General features: G+C 38.0%; 1 protein-coding gene across 1 annotated transcript in view; it reads left to right on the top strand.

Moving 5' to 3' along the window:
- Nucleotides 1-23,338, top strand: part of TNRC6A (trinucleotide repeat containing adaptor 6A) — a 95,527-nt gene that overhangs the window by 16,176 nt on the left and 56,013 nt on the right. Inside the window, exons 3-4 of the mRNA XM_052652139.1 lie at nt 9,232-9,319; nt 17,172-17,193. Coding sequence (XP_052508099.1) covers nt 9,232-9,319; nt 17,172-17,193 — 110 coding nt within the window. The remainder of the gene's footprint in view (nt 1-9,231; nt 9,320-17,171; nt 17,194-23,338) is intronic.

The following is a 23,338-nucleotide window of genomic DNA, read 5'->3' as shown; positions in this document are numbered from 1 at the left end:
ATTTCCCTTATGACTCAGCTGGTAATGCAATGTGGGAGACCTGGGTTTGAGCCCTGGGTTGGGGAGATCCCCTGAAAAGGGGAAAGGCTGCCCACTTCAGTATTCTGACCTGGAGAATTCCATGGACTGTATATCCATGGCGTCGCAGAGTCGGACCCGACTGAGTGATTTTCACTTTTTATCACTTCTGTGTTATCATTTCTAATAGCAGAGCTTCTGTTGAGAAATTTTTGCTTTCTACAGTCTGGAGTTGCCATTAGCCTATCTCTCTTTTGTCAGTCGTATTGGTATTGTCAGCTGTTTCAATTTCTTGCGATTGCCTTGGATTTCTTCGCTTTTCATTTCCACTTGCCGCCCTCGTGGTTCAGGACATTGCACTTCTACTTGGATTACTGCAACAGTCTTGTCATTCGGTTGCAGGTTTATTCCTGCTTCTACCCAGTGCTTTTCCTCCCTTTTTCCACCCGGTCAGTCCTGGCTCTGGATATTGCCATGCTAATAGGTCTCCGTGCTTTGCTGCATCCATGCCCGTTTGTGCTCCCTTGCCTGAAACAGCCCCCCTCTGGCTTTGCAGAAATCCTGACTTTTCTTTAAGACCCAGATCAACTTCTTAATTCTCCCTGAAGCTTTCCTTAGCTGTAACAATTCATACGCATGTCTTGTTTTTCTAAACTTGCTTATAGCCTCTACCAGATGATTTCTTGTTTCCATATTTCAGGCGTGTTCAGTTGTTGTTCCTACAAAATTATAGTTTAAAAATGATGAATTTTACTTGAGTTCTCCTAGTACACAGCAGACTGCTTGACTTACAGAAATCCCCAAGCACATCCTTACTGATTTATTGATTAAACATTGTGTGGGTTGTTATTAAATAATTTTGGATGCAGAGAGTCAGATCATCCAGGTACCTTGAGGGTCTGCTTCTTTGCTATGCTGTGGATATGCACTTTTTAAAATGGGATTTTCTTTTTGATTTTATAACAAATGATATACACTAAACTGGACCTTGACCTTTTTTTTTCCAACTCAGTGGTGTGTCTTAGAGATCTTTCTGTAAAGCCATGTTTGTTGGGGGATCCCCAATGTCATCTTCAGTTTTAACAATTCACTAGGAAGGCTCACAGGATTCAGCATATAGTCATTCTCATGGCTGTGAATCATAAGAATGAAAGTATACAAAACAAAATCTGTAAAGGGAAAAGGCACAATGGTCTAAATCCAGAGGAAACTAGGAGCAAGCTTCCAAGATTTTTGTCCCTGTGATGTCACCACATAGAATGTGCTTAATTTCTCTAGCATCAAATTATGACAACATTTGTGAAGTGTCTACCAGGAAAGCTCATTAGAAATTCAGTGCGTACGGTTTTTTTGTTTTTCTTTTTTTAGGGGCTGATTGTGTAGGTACCATCTTCAGCCAGCCCCTAAAAAAAAGTTCATGGGGTTGCAAAGAGTCAGACACGACTGACGATTGAGCAACAATATTGAACAACAGTTGTAGGTACCTTCTGCCTAATATGTACCAAAATTCCCAACCACCAAAAACAAAGTAGGCTTTTAGCAAAACTGTTGCTCGTATGTTGATTTGGGATTGGTGGGAACCTCCCTGAAATCCGAGTACCTTGACCCCAGTCAGGAGCCAGTCTTGCAGTCCTTTCTCAGGATAGTAGTCTCAACCTGCTGTGCTAATAATAACTCTTTCCTGCACACCATGGAAATCTGTAACTCCCCTCCTTTAAAAAAAAAAAAAACTAATTAATGTGTAATGTTTCATGATCTGAGTACATTATGGTTTAACTTTCCCCTGTTGATTGATTTTTCGTCTATTATTTTGCAGTATCTATTTTTGTACATTTTCTTTTGTAGAGGCTTCGATTGAAATTGATCAGTGATGTTTAAAAATTTACTGTTAACAGATCCTTCCAAGTTGTTCATCAGAGGTCCTTATTAGTTCATGTCCAACAGCAGTTTACGGGAATATCCTTTGGAAGTGATTGCTTTGAATGATATTCATGTTGGGAATGAAGGGAAAGCTGACAATCAAGAATCAGGTCCAGGAAGGGCCTTCTGGATCCCAGACTTGTTGCCATTAAAGACACTTGTCTTGCCCTTTGTCTTCCCAAAATTCTTGGTTCACAGGCTCATCTCCTTTTATCTATCTCTTGCTGCCTTTCTCATTTGAGTAGAGGCTTGTTGTCAATCTTGTTTCATTTTTTCTCTTTTCCTATTTTTGGGAGGATGGAGTGCAGCCTAGAGAGTAGTGAAAGCAAATCCTAGACATGATGTTTTTAAAAGCATTCATTTTTGGTACTAATTTACAAAAATAGGGCATGTTTACCATAATTTAAATAGAGGTTTTCTTTTTAAAAAACTGAACAATTCCTATAAATAGGTTCAATTGTGAGGTTCCTCTGATGTTCCTAGTTCAGGAGGGTGTACAGAACAGACAACTTTTAAAAAATATGAGCTAACACTGTTTACAGTTTTACAAATTGCTTTTTTTCATTTAACAATGTTAGGGACATTCCTTCAAATCAACAAACAGGACAACTTATTTTCAGTGCAATACGCTATGCTATTATAGAGCCATCTCTTTACTGATGGACATTTCAGTTTTCCGCTAATATGCATATGGCCTTGTGTACTAGTGGCTTATTACTGTAAGATACATTCTGAAGCATGGGATGGCTGGTTAGATTATGTGTAACTTTATTTATTTATTGGCTGCACCCCATGGCACGGAGGATCATACTTCCCCTCAACTGGGGATTGAACCGTGACTCCTGCAGTAAAAGCTCGAATTCTTAACCACCGGAAGGACCACTGGGGAAGTCTCAGATTATGTGTAACTTTAATTATTAAAACTGTTACCACAATATTCTGCAAAAGGTTATAGTAATTTCTGCATTAATGTAAGAGAGAACCTCTTAATTTCTCATTTTTGCCAGCACTGGATATTATTATCCCTGATCATTTTTACCAGTGGAATTAGTATAGTTTTTTTTTGCCTTTTATTAGAAAGAAAACCCAGCAATTTATTTTGGAAAAAAACGTATTGAGTTGGCTTTATACTAGGAAACGCAAAGCTTGGTTCAATGCTAGAAGATCCATCTACAGAGTTAATCATATCAGTGATCAAAAGTCAGAAATTCTATAACCATTTCAGTAGAGACAGAAAAGAATTTTAACAGAATATACCATGCACTCATGACTGGATCTCCCAGCAAACCAGAAACAGAGAACAGCCTTTTACTGTTTAAATATTGAAATTTAATATTCATACTGGAAAACTTTTAATATTTAAGTTTTTGAATACTTACTCACATGGCTGAGAAACTTAAAATATTGAATGAAAAGGTTTATATGTTGAGGTCTCCCTTCCCCCATATGCCAAGTTTCTTCTGCCCCCTCCCCCCAGTTACCGTTGGTTCCTTAGGTGTTCTTTTAGAGTCATTTTATACACATACAGGCGAGTATGAATACACAGCCTCTCTTGTACTGTCAGGCACCTTGAATTTTTCATGAGTGTGTTTTTTTTAAGGCCAAGCATTATTGCTCACTTCTGAAAGCTTTTTAGCTACCTTCATGTTTCTCTGTCTAAAAAAAGAAAAAAAACTTGAACTCCTCAAACATGGACCTTTTAGCTCTTCACTAGTTGTTTGTCCCACATTGCCCTCCCACAAACTTTCACAAAATAAAAAATACTAAAATTGCTGTCTTAAATAGCACCAGTGCTTGGTCCCCTCTTGTTAAAACCAGTGGCTGTTCGGTCTTTGTCATTGAACCTTTTGCTGTTCTTACTCCTGATTATACTTGCATAGTGTTTGGGACTCCAGTACTTTGAGTTTCCTGTAGGATGGGGTTGGCCAAAAAGTTCGTTCGGTTTCCTATACAGTGGTTCTAATAGCTCTTAATTGTCTTTAGCTTCATTGGAAACAGTTTTGTAAGAGTCTGTTGTGACAGCTGTCCTATCACTGTGCATTTAAAAAAGAAAAAAGACATCACCATTGGTGAGTTTTGTGTAGCCATTTTAATATTGAAGATGGAAGGAAATGCAATGCTTTTAGCATATTATAGTTTATTATTTCAAGAAAGGTAAAAAACTGAAATGCAAAAAAGATTTGTGCAGTGCATGGAGAAGGTGCTGTGATTGATCTAATGTATCAAGAGTGGTTTGTAAAGTTTCTCATGCTGGAAATTTGTCACTGGATGATGCTCCACACTCCAGTACTGGTTGAAGTTGATAGTAATCAAATCAAGACATTGAGAACAATCAGTGCTATACCATGTGGGAGATAACCAATATACTCAAAATAACCAAATCAAGCATTGAAAATCATTCACACCCCCTTGACTGTGTTAATCACTTTGATGTTTGGATTCTACACAAGTTAAGTGAAAAAAAACCTTGACCATATTTCTGCATGCAATCCTCTACTTAGACGTAATGAAAATGTCCTGTTTTTAAAAGAAATTGTGGTGGGCGATGAACAGTGGATACTGTACAATAATGTGGAATAGCAGAGATCATTGGGTAAGCAAAATGAACCACCCCCAGCCACACCAAAGGCTGGTCTTCATCCAGAGAAGGCGATTTGTTTATGGTGGGATTGGAAAGGAGTCCTCTATTATGAGCTCCTTTCGGAAAACCAAGCAATTAATTCCAACAAGTGCTGCTCCCAGTTGTTGTTTTAGTCATTAAGTCATGTCTCTCTTGCAATTTTGTGGAAGGTTGCCCGCCAGGGTCCTCTGTCGTGTCCATGGGATTTTCCAGGCAAGAATACTGGAGCAGGTTGTCCTTTCCTTCAGGGAATCTTTCCAACCCAGTGATCGAACCTACATCTCCTGCGTTGGCAGGCAGATTTTTTATCTCTGAGCCACCAGGGAAGCCTAACTGCTCCCAGTTAGACTAACTGAAAGGAGCTTTTGACAAAAAGTGTGCAGAATTAGTCAACAGAAAACTCAGAATCTTCCATTAGGGTAACACAAGACCACATGTTTCTTTGATAACCATGTGCAACTTGTCTGGAAAGTTCTGACTCATCTGCCATATTCACCAGACACTGCACCTTCAAGTTCCTTTTATTTTGGTCTTTAAAAAATTCTCTTTATGAAAAAAATTTCACTTCCCTGGAAAACTGTAAAAGGCACCTGGAACAGTTCTTTGCTCAAAAAGAAGGAAAGTTTTGGGAAGATGGGATTATGAAGTTGCCTTGAAAAATGGCAGAAGGTAGTGGAATAAAATAGTAAATACACTGGTCAGTAAAATTCTTGGTGAAATGAAAAATGTGTCTTTTACTTAAAATCTGAAGGAACTTTTTGGCCAACCCAATACATTCTTTTTGAAGTGTTCTTACAAAAGGTGGAAGGAAATAAAAGAATTGTGTATGCACACAGTCTGAAGAAAAAAGTGAGATGTCGTCTCACTTAACCCATTTAAAGGAAACTCTGTTGCTTCTGAAAAGAGTCCTGGTACTTGACTTTGAGAAGTATTAGGGTGTAGGGGCGGAGAAGGCAATGGGACCCCACTCCAGTACTCTTGCCTGGAAAATCCCATGGACAGAAGAGCCTGGTAGGCTGCAGTCCATGGGGTCGCTAAGAGTCGGGCACGACTAAGCGACTTCCCTTTCGCTTTTCACTTTTCATGCATTGGACAAGGAAATGGCAACCCACTCCAGTATTCTTGCCTGGAGAATCCCAGGGACAGAGAAGCCTAGTGGGCTGCTGTCTATGGGGTCACACAGAGTTGGACACGACTGAAGTGACTTAGCAGCAGCAGCAGCAGGGTGTAAGGAAAAGGGAAGACCATGGCTTTGAAAACCTAATTGGAGTCCTGACCCCAGTCCATACTAGTTGTATGACCTTGGACAAGTTCCTTAACCTTTCTGAGCTGCAGTTTCTTCATCTATAGAAGGGAAATCTGTCCCTAACATTTAAAAAAAGTGACAAATGGGAAAATATCCATAAAATGCCCAGCATAGTCACTGTAACGTTCTGATCACTCAAGTTTGTTCTCATTTCTAGACCCAGAACTTGCATTTTGAGATGTCCTGCTGCTAACTTTTAAGGGGAGAATGATTTTGCTGACTGGACTGTTCCCTTTGTGGAGCACATATCAAATATGATGGGCGATGTAGACCTGTCAAATCCATCAACTCTTATTCCTTTTGATAAATAAGGCGAACGATAAACTCATATTTTGAATGAATTTCTGTTAGCATTTAAATTCTGGAAGTCAGTCTTTGCGCACAGGTGGTTGTGGGCGTGTGTGTGTGTGTGTATTTTTTCCAGTTGGCTTTCTGAAGGTGATGTAGGAAAAGTAGGGTTAGTTGGTTGTAATGACGATTTTGAAGAGAACTTTTGTTTCTCTTAATGCTTCTGGTGTCTACCAATACTGTAATATTTTCATGATACTGTAATATTTTCATGAGGAGAAATGGTTCATCTTTTAAGTACTAAAGAGGTCTTTTTGGTCTGCAAAACACTTGCTAATGTCATCAAAAGGTCTTCAAAATGAAGTTTGAGAAGGACGAAAAAAATTCCAGGTAAATAGTAAAGAAACATCCTATAGAGTAAAATTACAGAACAAGGACTTGTCTACAATTCACAGGCAAACACAAAGAGCAAATGCTAACGATTCCTGACGTTTCTGCATGTGAAGTGAAGTGAAGTCACTCAGTCGTGTCCGACTCTTCGCGACCCTGTGGACTATAGCCTACCAAGCTTCTCCATCCATGGGATTCTCCAGGCAAGAATACTGGAATGGGCTGCCATTTCCTTCTCCAGGGGATCTTCCCAACCCAGGGATGGAACCCAGGTCTCCCCATTGCAGGCAGACACTTTAACCTCTGAGCCACCAGGGAAGTGACCCTAAATATCTTAAAAGTTGAATGAATACAGTCTTCAAGATACCACTGAGAACGAGTGAGAAGGGTTCCTAACCAGCCATTTGAGTACTTACTCAAATGTGTTAATAAAGCATTCTTCATTGAAACCTGATAAAAAGGTGATGAAACTGATGCACATGGTAATTTATCCCCAGTTTCTTCTTAGTGCTAAAAGAGTTCTAAGTCTGTAGAGCTAGTAAACAGCTTTGGTTGAGTAAGATGACAGTGATGTAATTTATTTGCCTTTGTTTACTAAAATGCTTGTTTTTCTCTTATGCTGTAGCTATCTCAGGCCTTGACTTCTAGGATTATAATGTACAAGCTTGCTCATTTTTATTGCCTCCCTGACAGAATGCTAGAGAGTGAATCATGGTTACACTTGGCTTGATCAGCCACTAGACAGTGCTTACTTTGAACAAAATGAAATGAAAGACAGCAACAGTTATCATCCTCTTCTTCCAGCTTCTGATTTTAGCAGTTGTAAACTTAGCTTTACTAAATTATCATCAGTTTTACATAATGTCACTCTTTGTTTTTCACCATCTCCCTACAGCTCCTCTCAATTTCTTCTGTCAACAGAGCCAGCTTAAGTTTTGGGTAATCTCAGTGTGAGTGTACCTGTAGCGCCCCTTCTAGTTTCTTAGGTATTTGTCTCTGTTTTCTCATTTTATTTTCTATTGCATCTCCACTGCCATATGCATTCCAGCCTTAATGAATTATTTTACAGTTTTCCAAGTGTCTAGTTCCTGTTCCTTGAACCATCTCTGCCTGGTATTGATAATGACCCCTCTGAAAATCTTCCTCAAGGGCAGAATTAGGTACTTTTCCTTTGTGTGTTGATTTTCTTTAGATGTCTTGTGATTTTTGGTTGTCTGTTGATATTATGAATGAAGATTTAGGTTCTAGACACTAGAGTAATTAATGTAGGTAATGAGTATGTTTCCTCCAATTTTGTGTAGATTTCATTACCCAGTAGCCCTCTACATTGAAAGGGCTGGAGGAGTGTTGATGGGGAGCCCTGTATGTAGGAAGGGTGTTGACTTTACTTCAGTGTTGGTTTTTTGGTGTTTTTTTTTTTGGTTATAGGCTGAATTTGAATGCATTTGCTACCTGTGGCCGTGTAGCCATCCAGGAATGCAGACTGGATGGGAGTTGTTGAATGGTTGGGGCCTTTCTATTCCTTATGCAGTCTTGACTCCATGCCTGTTTGTGCTCAGCCAGCTGTAATCTTGGAGCCTCTCTGGAGCTGCACCAGAGGATGGGACATAAAGCCATTTAAGACTTCTCTGTGTTTATTCTTAGAGTGTAGCTTCCTTTGCACTTGTTTATTCATCAGCTGTGAATAGATTTAGTACCTTTTCCCCTATCATTTTGGTGAGTGAGAGCAGAAAGGAGGAGACAAACACATTTGCCCATTCATCTTGAAAACCTGAGCCAAAAGTTCTATTTCAAAATTTGAACATTTCTGATTTTAAGAACTGAAAAAAAATTATATTAGTGCATTATGGATTGTTTCCCAAGTGTTGATAGAATAGTTTTGAGTGTTTATAGGGTATGAAGTTGGTATAATGCTAAAATACAAGTCATCTTTTTATGAATAAGTTGTGTTCTAAAAATAGGTATGAAAACAGAGACTCACAGACTTAGAACTTATGGTTGCCAGAGGGGAAGGGATAGTTAGACGTTTGGGAAGGTCATGCACACATTTCTGTATTCAAAATAGATAATGAACAAGGACCTACTGTATAGCACATGGAGCTCTGCTCAGTGTTAGGTGGCAGCCTGGATGGTGGAGGGGAGTTTGGGGGAGAGTGGGTAAGTGTACATGTATGGCTGAGTTCCTTCACTGTTCACCTGAAACTACCACAACATTGTTAATTGGCTCTACCCCAGTACAAAATAAAAAGTTTTAAGTTTGGGGGAAAAATAAGTATAAAGCTTTTTAGAGCAAGGAAAGCTGAAACTATGCCAGATACTGGTCTGGAGAGGGTTGGGTGGAGGGGTGGTTCCAGGCATTGCCATTAGCTACTGAAACAAGATAACTCTGCTCATGAGATGTTGTTTACATTCTAGAATTGGAGGGAGTTGTTGTTTGCCAATGTAAAATTTGCTAACTTTAAGTTATCTTCCTTACTATAACATTAAAGCTCTACTACTTGTGACTTACTAAAGAAAAGTACTGTTCAGTGGCTGTATACTTAGATTGAGGTTTAAAGTTGTGTTTTATATTAATGAATGGTAAATGAATAATTTGCCATATCTTCTAATAAGAGTGAAAATGAATCTATATGCAACATTACTGTTATTCATTCATTTTGGGAAAGTTAATTGCAACTGTGTGGTTCAGGGATTTAGTGCAAGAAGAAGAACAGTTGATGGAAGAAAAGAAAAAGAAAAAAGACGACAAGAAAAAGAAGGAAGCTGCTCAAAAGAAGGTAGTATATGTATAAACTAATTACTTATATTAAGCAAACATAGATTTGAAAAGAAATTACTCTTATTGGATTACTTAAAGCATTTGATTTAATGTTTTAACTTCAGTGGTGTTTCATTTTAATATTTAATGTCTTTGAATATGCATAAATAGTAATGTGTATATAATTTAATGCATAGTTATTTGATTTTGCCAACAAGTTTTTTCTAAGGTAAGTCCTTTCATGGGTCTTTATTTTTGAATTAGGTGTTCCTAGGTTTTCATAATACTTAACATCATTTTATAGTGAGAAGAGCATGGAATTTGTACCTTTCTAGAGAGGAGTTGAAGTCTGGCTCTTCCACATAGCAAACAGAAGGTTGTGGCCTTCAACTTTATTTAGCCTCTCTGGCCTTAGTTTCCTTAATGTTTTGTAAAATGAGAGTTGAATTAAATAAGATAATGTAATACATATACATAATAGGAAATAATAATGGAAGTAGTAATAAATATAATAGGAGATAATGTCAGTTTTCTTTTCCCTGTTTATTTAGTACCTAGGCTCTTTTTTTTTTTTTAATTTGCAGGTTTTGCTAGGGTATATATGTATTTTCTTTCCTTTAAAATTTTTTTATTATAATATATTGATTTTACATACAGTAAAATTTTCACTTCTTGGTGTACAGTTCTATGTGTTGTGAAGCATGCTTAGAGTCATATCATCACCACTGTCATAATCAAGAAACGTATGTTTCATTACCTAAAAAAAGTTTCTCATGGTATCCTACTGTAATCGAAGGATATCTAAAAATAAGCCTAAGACATAATTGCTGCAAAAAATCTTTAGCCAGTACATTAATTAAAAACTATAATCAAAAAAAATAAAATAAAAAAATAAAAACTATAATCAAAGCAACACAAATGGCAGAAAAATAAAAGATGGCTGTAAAGATTTTTACAGATTAATAGTGGAGGCTGATGATAGTTAACTGAGCTGGGCACTCATCTCCTACTATGTTGTTTCAAGGACCTTAAAAATGTTCTTAAAGACCCAATGAAGATACTATTCCATTTCTATATTCTAGTGAAAAGTTATGACTTTAATTTTTAAATATATACCCTTTTTGTAGTAGCAACTGGATTTAGACTATAGTAACAGAATTATCTCCCCATTATTTAGTAGGGAAAAACTCAGGTACCAAACTATGGCAGGTAGGGAGCTACTGAAGCACAGAGAGAAGAGTTTAACTCAGCCTGAAATGGGGTAGAGAGACAGGGGAATTTTCTTAGAATAGAAATGAACCAAGTGAATGAGGAGCAGAATGGAAAATGGTTCCTGCAGTAACTGAGAATTAAGTGTCCATAGCTTGTATGGGTTAAAGGGTGGGTTTTGATTGAAAGGGGTGGTAGGAAAGGAGCCAAGTGTAGAAATGAAGCCAAGTGTAGAAATGTCAGGGGACGAGACTGGAGAGGCTGGTCATAGCTGTTGGCACTTCTTTCATTTTGACCATTGGGTGACCAAGACGTTTTAGTAGAGTGACATAAAATTTTCAATTTTAGAACTGTATTTAGAACCTTGACTGAGTGTAGAATTGGGTTGGGTAGAAGCTAGAGACTGTGATAATAGTGACGGGACTATTAAAAGGATCCATAAAATTTGTTTAAAGGATATGAAGGAGGAGTAATTTAGATTGACCCTTAGGTTCTAGATTGAGTGGCTAAATACATCTTGAAAGTGAAAATGAAGTTGCTCAGTCGTGTCTGACTCTTTGCAACCCCATGGACTGCAGCCTACGATGCTCATCTGTCCGTGGGATTTTCCAGGCGAGAGTGCTGGAGTGGGTTGCCATTTTCTTCTCCAGAGGATCTTCCCAACCCATGGATTGAACCTGCTTTCCCATATGGTAGGCAGATGCTTTACCGTCTGAGCCACCAGGGAATCTTAGGAGAAGTTTAACCAGGTTAGGGGATACACAGAAGGGGGAAAAGAAATATAATTCAGTTGTGGACTACAGAGTTTGGGTTATGGTGAAGCCAGTAAACTGGAGAAGGACAGAGTACAGAGCACTGAGGATGAGTAAGTGATGAGATGAGTTGATTTAATAACCCTTATTATAAAGATGCGTTGGTAGTTGCTAGGTAAGGTTTGGGATGGTTTCTCGTATACAGAGTTTTGGCATTGGTGATGCCTTAGGCCTCTGTCAGAGGCCTGTTGGTATAGGACAGTTTTTGCAATTGATCAGTCTTTGCTCAGGATTTGTTATGAAAAAAGTTGTATCTCTAAGTCTAAAGTTGGGAGGAAGGCTTATCATACTCTTGTTTGAAGGCCAATTACTTAACAAAAAGAGAGTCTTAAGAAACTTGAGATTTATTGAAAAAGATGCTAGGGTGCACTTAGTGTAGAATCACTAGTTTGTCAAGCATCTGAGTGATGGCATTAGGCCATATTGATCCCTGCTTCTAGAGTTCAGTATTTAGCTGGGAAGTTCAGGACGTATGTGAAGTGACAAGAGAAGAGGCCTTATTGTATAATGAAACAGGTTAATTTGGAATTTACTGTGATTACCGAGGAAATTCTAAGAAAGGGAGGAGTTACTCAAATGATTTCTTTAAATATTCTGTTTTTTTGAAATTAAGGAATAGTTGACATGCAGCATTTTAGTGTGTGCTAAGTCACTTCAGTCATGTTTGACTCTTGTGACCCCATGGACTGTATCCCACCAAATTCTCCTGTCCATGGAATTCTCCAGGCCTGAATGCTGGGAGTAGGTTGCCCTTTCCTCCTCTAGGGGACCTTTCTGAGCCAGGGGTCGAGCCCGAGTCTCTTAGGTCCCCTGCATTGGCAGGTGGGTTCTTTACCACTAGCGCCACTTGGTAACTATTTTAGTAGTTTCATGCATACAGCATAATGATTCAGTATTTGTGTCCATTGTGCAATGATCACCATAAGAAGTCTAGCTAATCGTATTTTTTTTCGTGTAATGAGAACTTTTAAGATTTTAGATACTATATTTTTAAAATATGTAATGTGAGTATAATTTTAAAGTTGCCACATATTTAAATAATGACTCTAGTCGTTGAAGCTTACCTCTACATTCTTCATCCCCAAATCTGGATCACAAAGTCAAGTGTCTTTAACGCACGAATGATGATTTTTGTGACATTTGGCCCCTCACAAAATCTGAAGCGACAGTTCTTCATGCTCTTCACTGCCGCATCTCTGCCTTGCAGTATGGTTCATCGCTCACCCCAGCTGTGTCCCACTGAAACCACCATCAGAGGCTTAGAGATGTGAGGAGGGTTTTTTTCCCTTTCATCAGATCTTCAGCTTTGATAGGGTATTGCTATGTATTCTGTATGCACAGTAGTACCTGGGGATTGAACATAATATAAAGAATATTTAATACTGCTAATAAGTGTTAAGCTTAGTAGACTAAACTGGCACTGTAAATAAGACTGTTCTCTGAATTCCACATAACTGGCTTACAACTGAATTTGAATACAACCCATTGGTGAAATGAGGACAGCTGGTGTTTCTGTAGGCTGTTACCAAATAGCTCTTTAAAAACAAAACAAAAGGAAAGATCTCCCAAGTTGGCACACTTACAGCCCATATGAAAGATCGTGAGTCACAGGAATTCTGCGTTTCCTTAAGCTTGTCTTTGGCTGTAGTAGGAGCCAGCAGGTGTATCCAGGTAGATGACAGACATCTCCATAAGTCAGGGAGATGAGCCCATTTATATAAATGTTGAAAACATGAATTCACTATGGTAAAAACAATCTGTCTGTCTTATGTAATCTGTGGACACTTTTTAAAAGACTACGTATTTTTGTTTCTGAAAAAGATTTCAGATACTATCTGTTTTAATTCAGTGAGTTTATGTGTAAGGAATCACAAGCATTAAAATGAGTTAAGTATCACAATCAGTGATGGAATAGGAATAGAATTGAAATCTTCTATTTCCCCCAGCTGGTGGTTTTCCAGAACTTGGTGCCACGGCTTTATCCTTTTGGTACAGAACATTATCTTTACTTTTATTTTTTACCAACCAAAGGTGAACGTTAAAGCTGGAAATAATATGATAGTTTTTATATAGTATTTAATAAATCTTTATCCCGTGAATACAGAAAACAGATTTAACAGTTCCTAATTGCCACTGTGGCAATTTAAATTTAAAAGAATTTCAAATTCAGACCTCGAGTTAGTTTCTATTTTAAATGAAAAGCTAGATAACGTAATTCCTTACATAAACAATCAGACAAAGCTCACTATACTGTTTATACTATGATAGTTTTTCTAATTTTGTCTATTAGTTAAGTATCAATTTAAATATTTTAAATTCCTCTATAAAATTTGTTTATACACAATTGCATGGTTTTTATTATATTTCAGTCCCAGTACATCTCTAGTTAATAACAGAAATCAATGACCAGATGATTTTTTTTTAAGCCTTCTATTTCACATCAAAGAATTATGGCTATTTGCTTATCTTCTGATTCTAGGCTCAGAAAATAATTTGCTACAGCACAGGAATGTAGTTTCTGTGCTTAAGGGCAACAATAGTAGCAGTAGGTAGCTAGGATGAATTTCTCTCGTTTCTGGTTTTAGAAGAAATTTCTAGCAGGAATCTTGAGGGAAATGTAGTGAGAAGGAAAAAGGAGGATGAGAAACAGGTTAATTATAGAGGGATAATTTAGTATCAACTTTACTTTAAACATGTAATTATAGTTCCTAGAAAGCATATCATGGTTGAGGGTTGGAGGAGAGAAGCACCAAAACAAATCGGGATGTTTTGGTTGAGAATGTGTAAAAGTCAGTGTTCATGAGTGTTTTTGTTACTGTGTTAAAAGCTTGAAGGGATTTTTATAAAAGGCTTTGTGGATTTAATATACTCATTTTGAGTTTAAATGAGACATAAAGTATAGAAAACTTCCAGTTTCATTCCTCCTCTTTGGAAATTTTAGTACATACTAGTCATGTCTCCCAAAGGTCATTTTGTTCTGAGACTGGGAATCTATTTTAGGTGATTTGAAAGAGAGGGAAAAAAGCAAGACCTGGGAGCTGGGAGTGAGTTTGAGTCAGATCCCTTCCAAATGTGAGAGCACGGAGCCAGAGCATGGGCGAGTAGGGCCCGACAGTAGCCACACTCGGTCCTATTTATTGCATGCTTTCTGTGTGCTTGGCGCTGCCCCACGTGAGCTCTTCATATGAGTTCAGTCCTTTTAGGCTAACAAGTCCGAGGTAGGTGTTTTTGTTCCTGTCTTATAGATGAGGAAACCAAGCTTTAGAGAAGTTAACTAATTTTGACCAGGGTTACCCTGTTCATGGTGAAGCCAGGAGTGGAAACAAGGCAGCTGGGCTTCAGACCCTGAGTTCTGAACACTGAGGCGCACTTCAGGGTCGAGGAGCTGGGGCAAGTGGTGCAGAGCCTGACAGAAACAAAACAGCTGGCACGGCCCTGGCATGTCTGCCACTGTCTTCCCTGAGACAGTGGTGCTAATTGCGGGATCGCAGCTCAGGTTTTTTTGTTTGTTTTTTAAGAAAACAATATTCAAAATAGAAATACTTTCGCTTCTCAGTTTTCTGAATCATTTAGTTCTGTTGTACAAGATCCACAATGGTACCTCACGTTTGAATAGTATTATTTATCCAGAAAAGATTTATGTTTCACTTGAGCCTCATGAGAGCCCTGGAAAGGTAAGCAGTACAGATTTTTTTTTTTTTCCCTCCTCATCCATTTGAGGGATTAGGAAACTTAGACCTAGACAGTTTAAATGACAAGGTCATTTCAAAATAAAAACAGGTTGTTGAAGTTAATTTTAATATATATTATGTAACCCAATATATCCAAAATATTGCTATTTTAACTTGTAATCAGTATAAAATATTATCAACAGGATAATTTACCTTTTTAAAAAATGCTCACACTAGCTCTATCTCAGTGGTCAGTAACCACCTGGGGATAGTCACCTCATTTTGAGCACTGTAGACAAACACTCTTAAAATCACTGACCCCCACTTGGAAAATTCTCTCTTTAATAGTTTGTGTAATATACAGGGTCTCTGGACCAACTCAGCACAAAAACCTGTTTGAATCATTCCATTTGCTCCTCATCAGGAGCTCTTGGGTTCTGGTAACTAACATTCTTTCACTGTATTAGTTGGTGTTCCGATGGGCAGACTCCTTTGAGGGTCTCCTTGGTGCTGTTGTCTGTAGATGACACAATACTTGAATGAGGTTAACCACTGTTTGCAAGCAACGTGGAGGATTTTTTCCCCAAAGGAGCTGGCATAGTAGATAGCCTTTACATTGTAAGGCCTGGAAGAGCAATCCTGTATGTCTTGAGATTTAGTAATATGGTCATGGTTTCTATGTACTGTAGCCTAGTTTCCTTTGGAAATAAACCGTGGAAGAAACCAGGAGAGTTAAACAAAAAGACAGAAGTCCCCACAAAACAGCATACGAAGTCTATTTTCAGTGCAGAATAATTTCTGTGTAGATTTTGTTTCAGAAAATTATGTTATCTTATTGTTTGGCATGATATTTATAATACTTGAAAGGATTCAGGTATTGAGTTCTATTTTTCTACTGCCAGATTTTAAAAACAATTTCTCCCAGAAATAAATTAAGTGTTCAAGCTAGTTGACTGGTCTTTTGCCATTGTCCTTCCATCAATTTTTTTTTCTTTTAAATTTTAAATCCATATAAAGTAAAGATGGGCCTCCATTATTTTACTTGTTACTAGTGCTCTAAACTTGGTAAAGCATTTGAGTGCTTGGATTTACTCTCTGCCTTTCTGGCAAAGTTTCATGTCTGGTCTGGCTTCAGTATTATAGTAATTGCCATACAGTGTTTCACCATGTAGTTCCATAATGATATAATTTTTAAAATGGTGTTTTGGCAACAGTTTACTATGATTAAGCAAAATGATTTATCCTGTCCTATGACAGTTTAATAAAAAGGCTTATTATCTTCATTTAGAAACAATTCCTGATTATTCAGTAACTAATTATTCAGTCTTCCCTCACCTCCCTGCCTATCTGCCTATCCTTGTATCTTTTTTTTTCTTTAGGATTCCCACGCAGTTGGACATAATCAAAAAGTCGATTTTCGCTTGTGGCCTTTGTAATCAGTTCTTATCGAGGCCCTTGAAGTTTGAGCCAGGCACCTTCAGGCAGTCCTGCTGTGCTCAAGCCCCTCTCCTTGTTGTATCAGACACACTGCAAGTAAGGGCAGGCATGGGAAGCAGGGCCCATAGCAGTTTAGCTTCAGAACACAGTCATTTGAATTGAATTGTCAGATGTGTCAGAAGAGACAAATATGTTTCAAAATTTTCCCACCCCAAAATACCTAAAAGTTAGCTATGTTTAACTGCAGCAGCCTTAATTTGTTACTGGCTTGGCCAAAGAAGTTATATGCAGCTTTTCTTCCAGAAAACATGATTTATCTTTTATCATTTGAAATAAGAAAATTTGAAGCCTTTTAAACATATGCAGAATTCAGTAGATCCATTAAAGGTAAAGGTGACAGTTATATAAAAATAATTTTAAAACTAAATGATGAGAGAAGTGCAGTTCCATTTTTTATTATATACTGTCATAGAATGGTGTCTTCTCCACTTTGTGCCTAAAACATTTCAAGAATTTTTTAAAATTAATAAACATTGTGTCAGGGACAATGGGGCACATCTGTGGGAAAAGTGTGCTTTCTTTGCATATCTTTTCCTATGCCGTTCATCAAAATGATGGATTCCTTATTTAATAAGAGTGTATATGTCTTATGTAATAGTAATGTATGAACATTTTATCATAACAATCCATTTCTTTCAGTTTCATATTTACATTGTTTTTTGTTTGTTTGTTTTTATTTTAGGCCACTGAACAAAAAATCAAAGGTACGTTGTTTAAAGCTATTTTTTATTATTTTTTTCCATTAAAGCAAGGTTGTTGATATACATTTTTATTCCTCTCCAGGATGGGAGAGAGAAGAGCGTGAAAGGAACAGAGGGGTGGGGGCAGACTTCTGCAGTGACATCACCTTGGAGTCACCTTTGGGGATTTATGGTTTATTGTAGTATACATTACCACTTTAAAAATACCCTGTCTCAAGACCTACCTTACAACTATCTCCTTAATCACCACTTCCTAACATACTCCCTGGATTTGAGTGTTGAACATACGTACCTTTCCTTTAGTCTTCCGTCTGAAAGTTGTCTTGTCTGGAGCTCCCTCTAGGACTTTATTCCTTGTTCTGTGTGTACTGTTGTCTCCGACTCCTTCCTGTAGGCTGACAGTGACGTCCATTCTATGTTATCACTGAGAATATTAGATGGCTAGCCTTATGGTCAGATTGAGCAGCCCCCAGTACATGCCAAGCGAAAGACTTCAGGGTGGTGAGGAAACAGGAACCTGATTCCTCTCAGATCCTGAATCAGAATTTCTTCACCCTCCCAGAAGTTAGTGAAAGGTGTACGGCTGTCTGATGCTGGACTTAAGATTGTGAATTTTTACTTAAGCTATACCAAAAGTATAATCTCTGCATTTGACTGATACCTGCAGTCAGAATTGCCTGTTTCTTTTAGAGGTAAGGTGTTGGTTAAGGTCACATTTTTAGATGCAGTTGTTTGAGAGTGAACAGGAACAGTTAAGGAAGACCTTTTTTGAGGTTGTGAGTCTTAAAAGATGAGATAGCCAGTCAAGGAAAATAATGAAATGGCAGAGGGATCAGCGTGATTGAAGACACAGAGACAACAAATAATGTGATGTTAATGTGTACTAGTGGTATTCCAAGAGCATTAAGTACCCAGTGATAAGTGGGCAAGGTTAAAGGATTTTTCTGAAGGAGGTTGGTAGGGGCCAAAGAGGGCCTTATATGCTGAATGTACTAAAGGAGCTCCTGGAGAAGAGCTTAAGAAGAGAGTGACATCATCATTTGTTTTTTCATTCATCTTGTAAATCTATCAGTCACTTACATGGAAAGTTTGGTTGAAATATGGGCAGGGATTTGAAAGATGGTGCCAACAGAAGACACTGGGCAGAGGAGGCAGGTGAGCAAGAAGAGGGAACATTCAGAGAATGAGTGTAGGAATGTTAAAGTGAGACGGCAGAATATAGGCACAGAGGTGGGGGGAACGGGAGGCCTTGGTGCTTGATATTTACATGTAAAGGTCATGGTCGTACGCTATGCTTTAGGAATATTTGTCAGTTGTGTCTAGTGTCACCAAAGAGGGAAGAGAAGGTATAGAGATAGTAATGGGGATTTGAACTGAGGTCTTGACAGTAGAGGTAGGGGATGGATGACAGATGTGTGAGATATAACTGATAGCATTGGCAGCTGGTGAGAGCAGAAGAGACCCCCAGGGTTATATTGTGGCCTTGAACCTGATGCCTAAGAAAGTTCCAGGGATGTGGAATGATGTAGGGAGTAGCATTGCCAAATTAATTAATTAACATGGGGAATTCCCTGGCGGCCCAGTGGATAAGACGCTATGCTTCCACTGCAGGGGCCACGGGTTCCATCCTTGGTCAGGGAACCAAGATCTCACAAGCCTCACAGTGTGGCCACAAGAAAAAAAAAATTTTTTTTTTTAGTAGGAACATGACCAAATTAGTTTTCTTAAAACACTTTTCTTGCACCACTCCCTTGGATAGGAATGTTGAGTTGTGTTTGTTACTTTGCTTCAAAACCAAACTCCTGATTGACTTACAAGGCCCTCTTTAATCCGACCTCCCACAATCTAACCAGCTTGTTTCCCATCACTCCTTCATATTTTTCAGATCCTTCTTATCTTTTTATGTTCATTCCTGTTTCTGTTTCTTTTTGATCCCATTTCTCAGCCAAGGATGCCTTTCAGCTTTTCTAAACCTCTCAGAACTTATTTTCTGATGGATCCTTCCAACTGCCATTGATCCTTCCCTTTCTGATTTCTTAAGATGTTGTGACATGTATTAAACTCGGGGCACAAAGTTATATTCTAACCTTAGGTTTTTGACTGGTCCAGGGATATTTTTGTTTCTTTAAGCATGATCTTTGAGTGGCTGCTGTTCCAAACAGAAGTCATTTCTTTTACATGTACTACCATACATGAAACATGAACATATTTGAATCTTTTTAAAAAGAATTTTTTTCCACAATTCTGAAAATGTTAGACTGAGCGTATGAAGGTCACTTCAAAATACTTTGTTGTTTTGCCAGCTGTTTTACTCACTTTATCCTTCTTTGGATGGCAGCTCCTTTCATACTTGGTCACACTTGCTCTGATTCATGAAAGTGTATCCATTTTTGTGGTGTGTATAATATCTGTATGGTGTTTATGGTTTGGGGTTTGCAGTGATTAGATTACAAATTGAAGTCTTGTAATATGGATTTGGCTCATACAGTTGATTTTTGCTAAGCTTAATTTTGGAATAATTTATGATTTACTGAAAAGTTGAAAAATAGTACAGAGAGTTTCCATATAGACCTCACCCAGTTCCCCATTATTAGCATCTTACATTTCTGTGGTACTTTTGTCAAAACTAAGAAACTGACATACGTTGATTGGCATTACTGAACTCCAGACTGTATTTCGATTTTACCATTTCTTCTATTAACTTTTCTGTTCTATGACCCAGTGCAAAATAATTTGTTTAGCTGTCATTTCTCCCTGATCTCCTGTGGTCTCCACACAGTTGTTTTTATTGATATCCTTTAAATTTTTAATTGATTGCCAACATTTAAACCTCAGGAGAATTCACCTTAATTCAAGATTATAGTTTATACTGTCAGCATCATTTTTGTCTTTTTGTATTATAGAGTCTGTATAAAGCCCAAGTTTAGTTACATGTGGCTTTTAAGTACTTGAAATGTGGATAATGCTGCTGGGGAACTGAATTTAAAATTTTATTGGGCCACAAAGCTCTAGAGCCTCCTTGTTTGTTGTTAGAGTCAAGATTTTAGTGCTCAGACTGAGCATAAGTGATTAGGCCCGGCACTTCCTTTAGAAGTCTGCCTTAATGAGCTATTTCTTTTTCTAAGGCTACTGCCATTCCCAATTAAACAACACCTACCAGTGTTGCTGTCATTCAGTGGTGAAACTGTATAAAAGCTGGATTTTTATAAGGTGTCACAAATTCAGTTCTTGACCAGCTTTGTTATATGAAAACAATATGGTGTTTATTTCTTGGTGCAGTGAACTCATGGTTCATCTCATAGAAGTGTGGACACTTATGAGTGACATAATGAAATTTTTGAAAATTTTATTCTTGTGACTTGAACTTTGAAAAACTATGAGGAGCATAAGTATTGGAATATTTGAATATTTGAAGTTCCTTTTTAAAGTATGTATTTGAGTATCTCTTTGAAACAGCAGGGAAATGAAGGGCTGAAAAAATTATGGTGCGATATAGGAATGGATGAATATCTTGTGGCCCTATACACTGTAAAGGCAAGGAAGAAGTGATTGGGAACTCTCTGAAGAATAAAAGTCATTTAAAAAAGAGCTTTCCAGCTCTGACACTGGCTTGTTTTGGAAGCATACGAAGGATTGTACATTCCTTACAAAAGAATAAGCACTGTTAATTTTTGTCAGCTGATAGTTATTTTTCTGTCTGTCTGTATATTATCATGCCAGGGCTTTCTTCTGGTGGTTTCATAAGCAAGCTAATTATAGAGAATGGTAATCCCTAGTGCTCCTAAAGGAGATAAGGGGAGCTTTCAGATGGAAGCAGAAACAGAGAGAAGTTGGTACAGATTTTTTGTTTTCTGGTGACCACATAGGGAAGCATAGTTTATTACTGCTGTTCTCTTTCTGGATTAATTTAAAACTGATGAGAAGTAAATCAACATTTAAAACATTTTTGTTTCTGCCACAGTTAGAAACCATTATTTGTATTCAGTTCTAGTCTTTCCTGTTTTTCTGTCAAACACAATTTCATTACTTAAATCCATTGATCTAGGGTGTGATCGAAATGCTCAAGAGCTGTTAAATCAGCTGCATGTCACCTCATATTAGAGACAGCAAGATAGTTAACTCTGAGCACTTACTGTGCAGCGTGCACTGTGCTTTACATTTACTTCATTTTATCAAGGTGAGAGTCCAAGTATTTAATCACTAATAGTGAATGGGCAGTGATTCAGAGCACTGTACTGCAGCAGGCCTAGAAGCTTGAGGTTGCTAAGAGTAAAACCAGCTCTTAGCTATTGAATTTTGGGAAATATGTGGGACCCAGGGAAGGGACCAGAGCAGCAGGCTGGGAACCATGAGACTTCACGCACTGGATATTTAAAAACTAATATGGGAAGAGGGTTTCCTCAGTGTGTACTAGTGCAGTATAAGCCTGCATGTAATAATTTCAATAGCCTTAGGAAGTGGATAGCATCATCACTATTTGCAGATAAAATCGAGACTAAGGAAGTTTAAGTAACTTGCCTGTTGGTTATGCAGCTGATTAACATCTGAGTAAGGATTGGACTACTAACCCTACTGGTGTCTGTGGCTTTGTTTTCTTTGAAAACTTCCCTGTGGTTGGTTACATGGAAGACAAAACAGAGCTACACCATTGCCCATGCTTTAATAATATGCAACAAATGAGCTAAAGCAATGTGTCTTTTAAAAATATTACAGAAAGCTCTTTTAATAGTATATGAAAGTATATGTATATACATATTTCCCATTTGAGCACAAAGAAGGAAGTAAAAACTGTATCACCAGCATATTTTTTTTGATTAGGTTTTGACAGCTTTGTGCTATGTGAGGTAGTTGGCTTTTCAAGAATTGTTAACGTTTGTGAAATGTTTATTGTGGGCCCACCCCGCTTCACGCACTGTCGTGGTCACTGCTGTGCATGAATAAAACAAACTCCCAGGTCCCTGTTCCCATGGTGTTGCCATTCTCATCCTTGTTTTGCTTTCAGTTCAGTTCAGTTCATTCGCTCAGTCGTGTCCAACTCTTTGCAACCCATGTTTTACTCTAGTAAAGGTAAATGTATTTACCTGTGATCTCAGCTTAGCACTCCATTTTCCCCGTAAAGTCCTAAGTTTCTTAATCACAAAGCTTCCTACGATGATGAAATTCAGGAACTTTGGTGGCTTGATAAAAGGTCACTGTACTGCATAGATTTTCAGAGGAGAAAACTGAGGCCCAAAGAGTTTGTGACTCGAAGCACGTTGCCTGACCTTGTTCACATAATGGCACGTGTAGAAAAGGACGCTTGTGGAGCTTTTATAGACAGAAGAGGCTGCTCTCGGCCCCAGATGACGGCCCCAGAGAGTCTGACCAGCCGGACTCTGAAGGGCTGCCCCCGCAGCGTCCGGGTCACCTGTTTCTGCTCCACAGGTTGTGAGGTCTCCTTTTAGAATCGGGGCTCAGTTCCGTGTGTTTCTCCACAGTGTGCATAGTACAGATACGACTTTTGTACTCCAGGCAGGCATTAGGTAATATTTGGAAGACCAAGTTCTAGTTCCAGATGTGCCATGATAGTACTTTGGCTTTGTGAGAAATTTTGAAGGCAAATGGGTGCTGACCTCTTTGAGGAAGCAGAGGTTCTTACTGATTAAGAATTTACTAATGGTGAATGTGTTTCTATGAAAATGTGTTTGAGCGGTATAACAGATAAGGTTTGTTAGCTGTGCGCTAACAGGAGGTGGGAAAAATGGCCTTTTACTTCATGGGAGCCAATAAAAACAATTAATTTGGGGGTATATCAGTCACAATTTTTCCTTTTCTCCTATTAAGAAAGAAAAATGATTTATATAGATTTATACATGTAAATCTTAATTTATGTACTCAAGAGGTTATAAAGAATGCTAAGAACCTCCCCCCACACACTTTTTTTTTTTTTTTAGGAAAGAACCATTTTATTTCTAGCAAATGTAGATGTGTTTGCTTATAATTAATAAATTATTAAAATAAGTAGAAGTGATTTTGTGTATTTGGATGTCTGATGAGACTGGAGCAGGACAAAGGAGACGAAATGAATAAGAGAAAAGTGGAGATTAATGTAGTTAACAAAGTAAACTATTGTTAGAAATGAGATTCAGAGACTGTTGAGCCTATAGTT

Source organism: Budorcas taxicolor, chromosome 2 (assembly GCF_023091745.1).
Source record: "Budorcas taxicolor isolate Tak-1 chromosome 2, Takin1.1, whole genome shotgun sequence".
Taxonomy (NCBI): domain Eukaryota; kingdom Metazoa; phylum Chordata; class Mammalia; order Artiodactyla; family Bovidae; genus Budorcas; species Budorcas taxicolor.
Note: the sequence above shows the minus strand (reverse complement) of the source record. Positions and strands in the feature narration are given on the sequence as shown.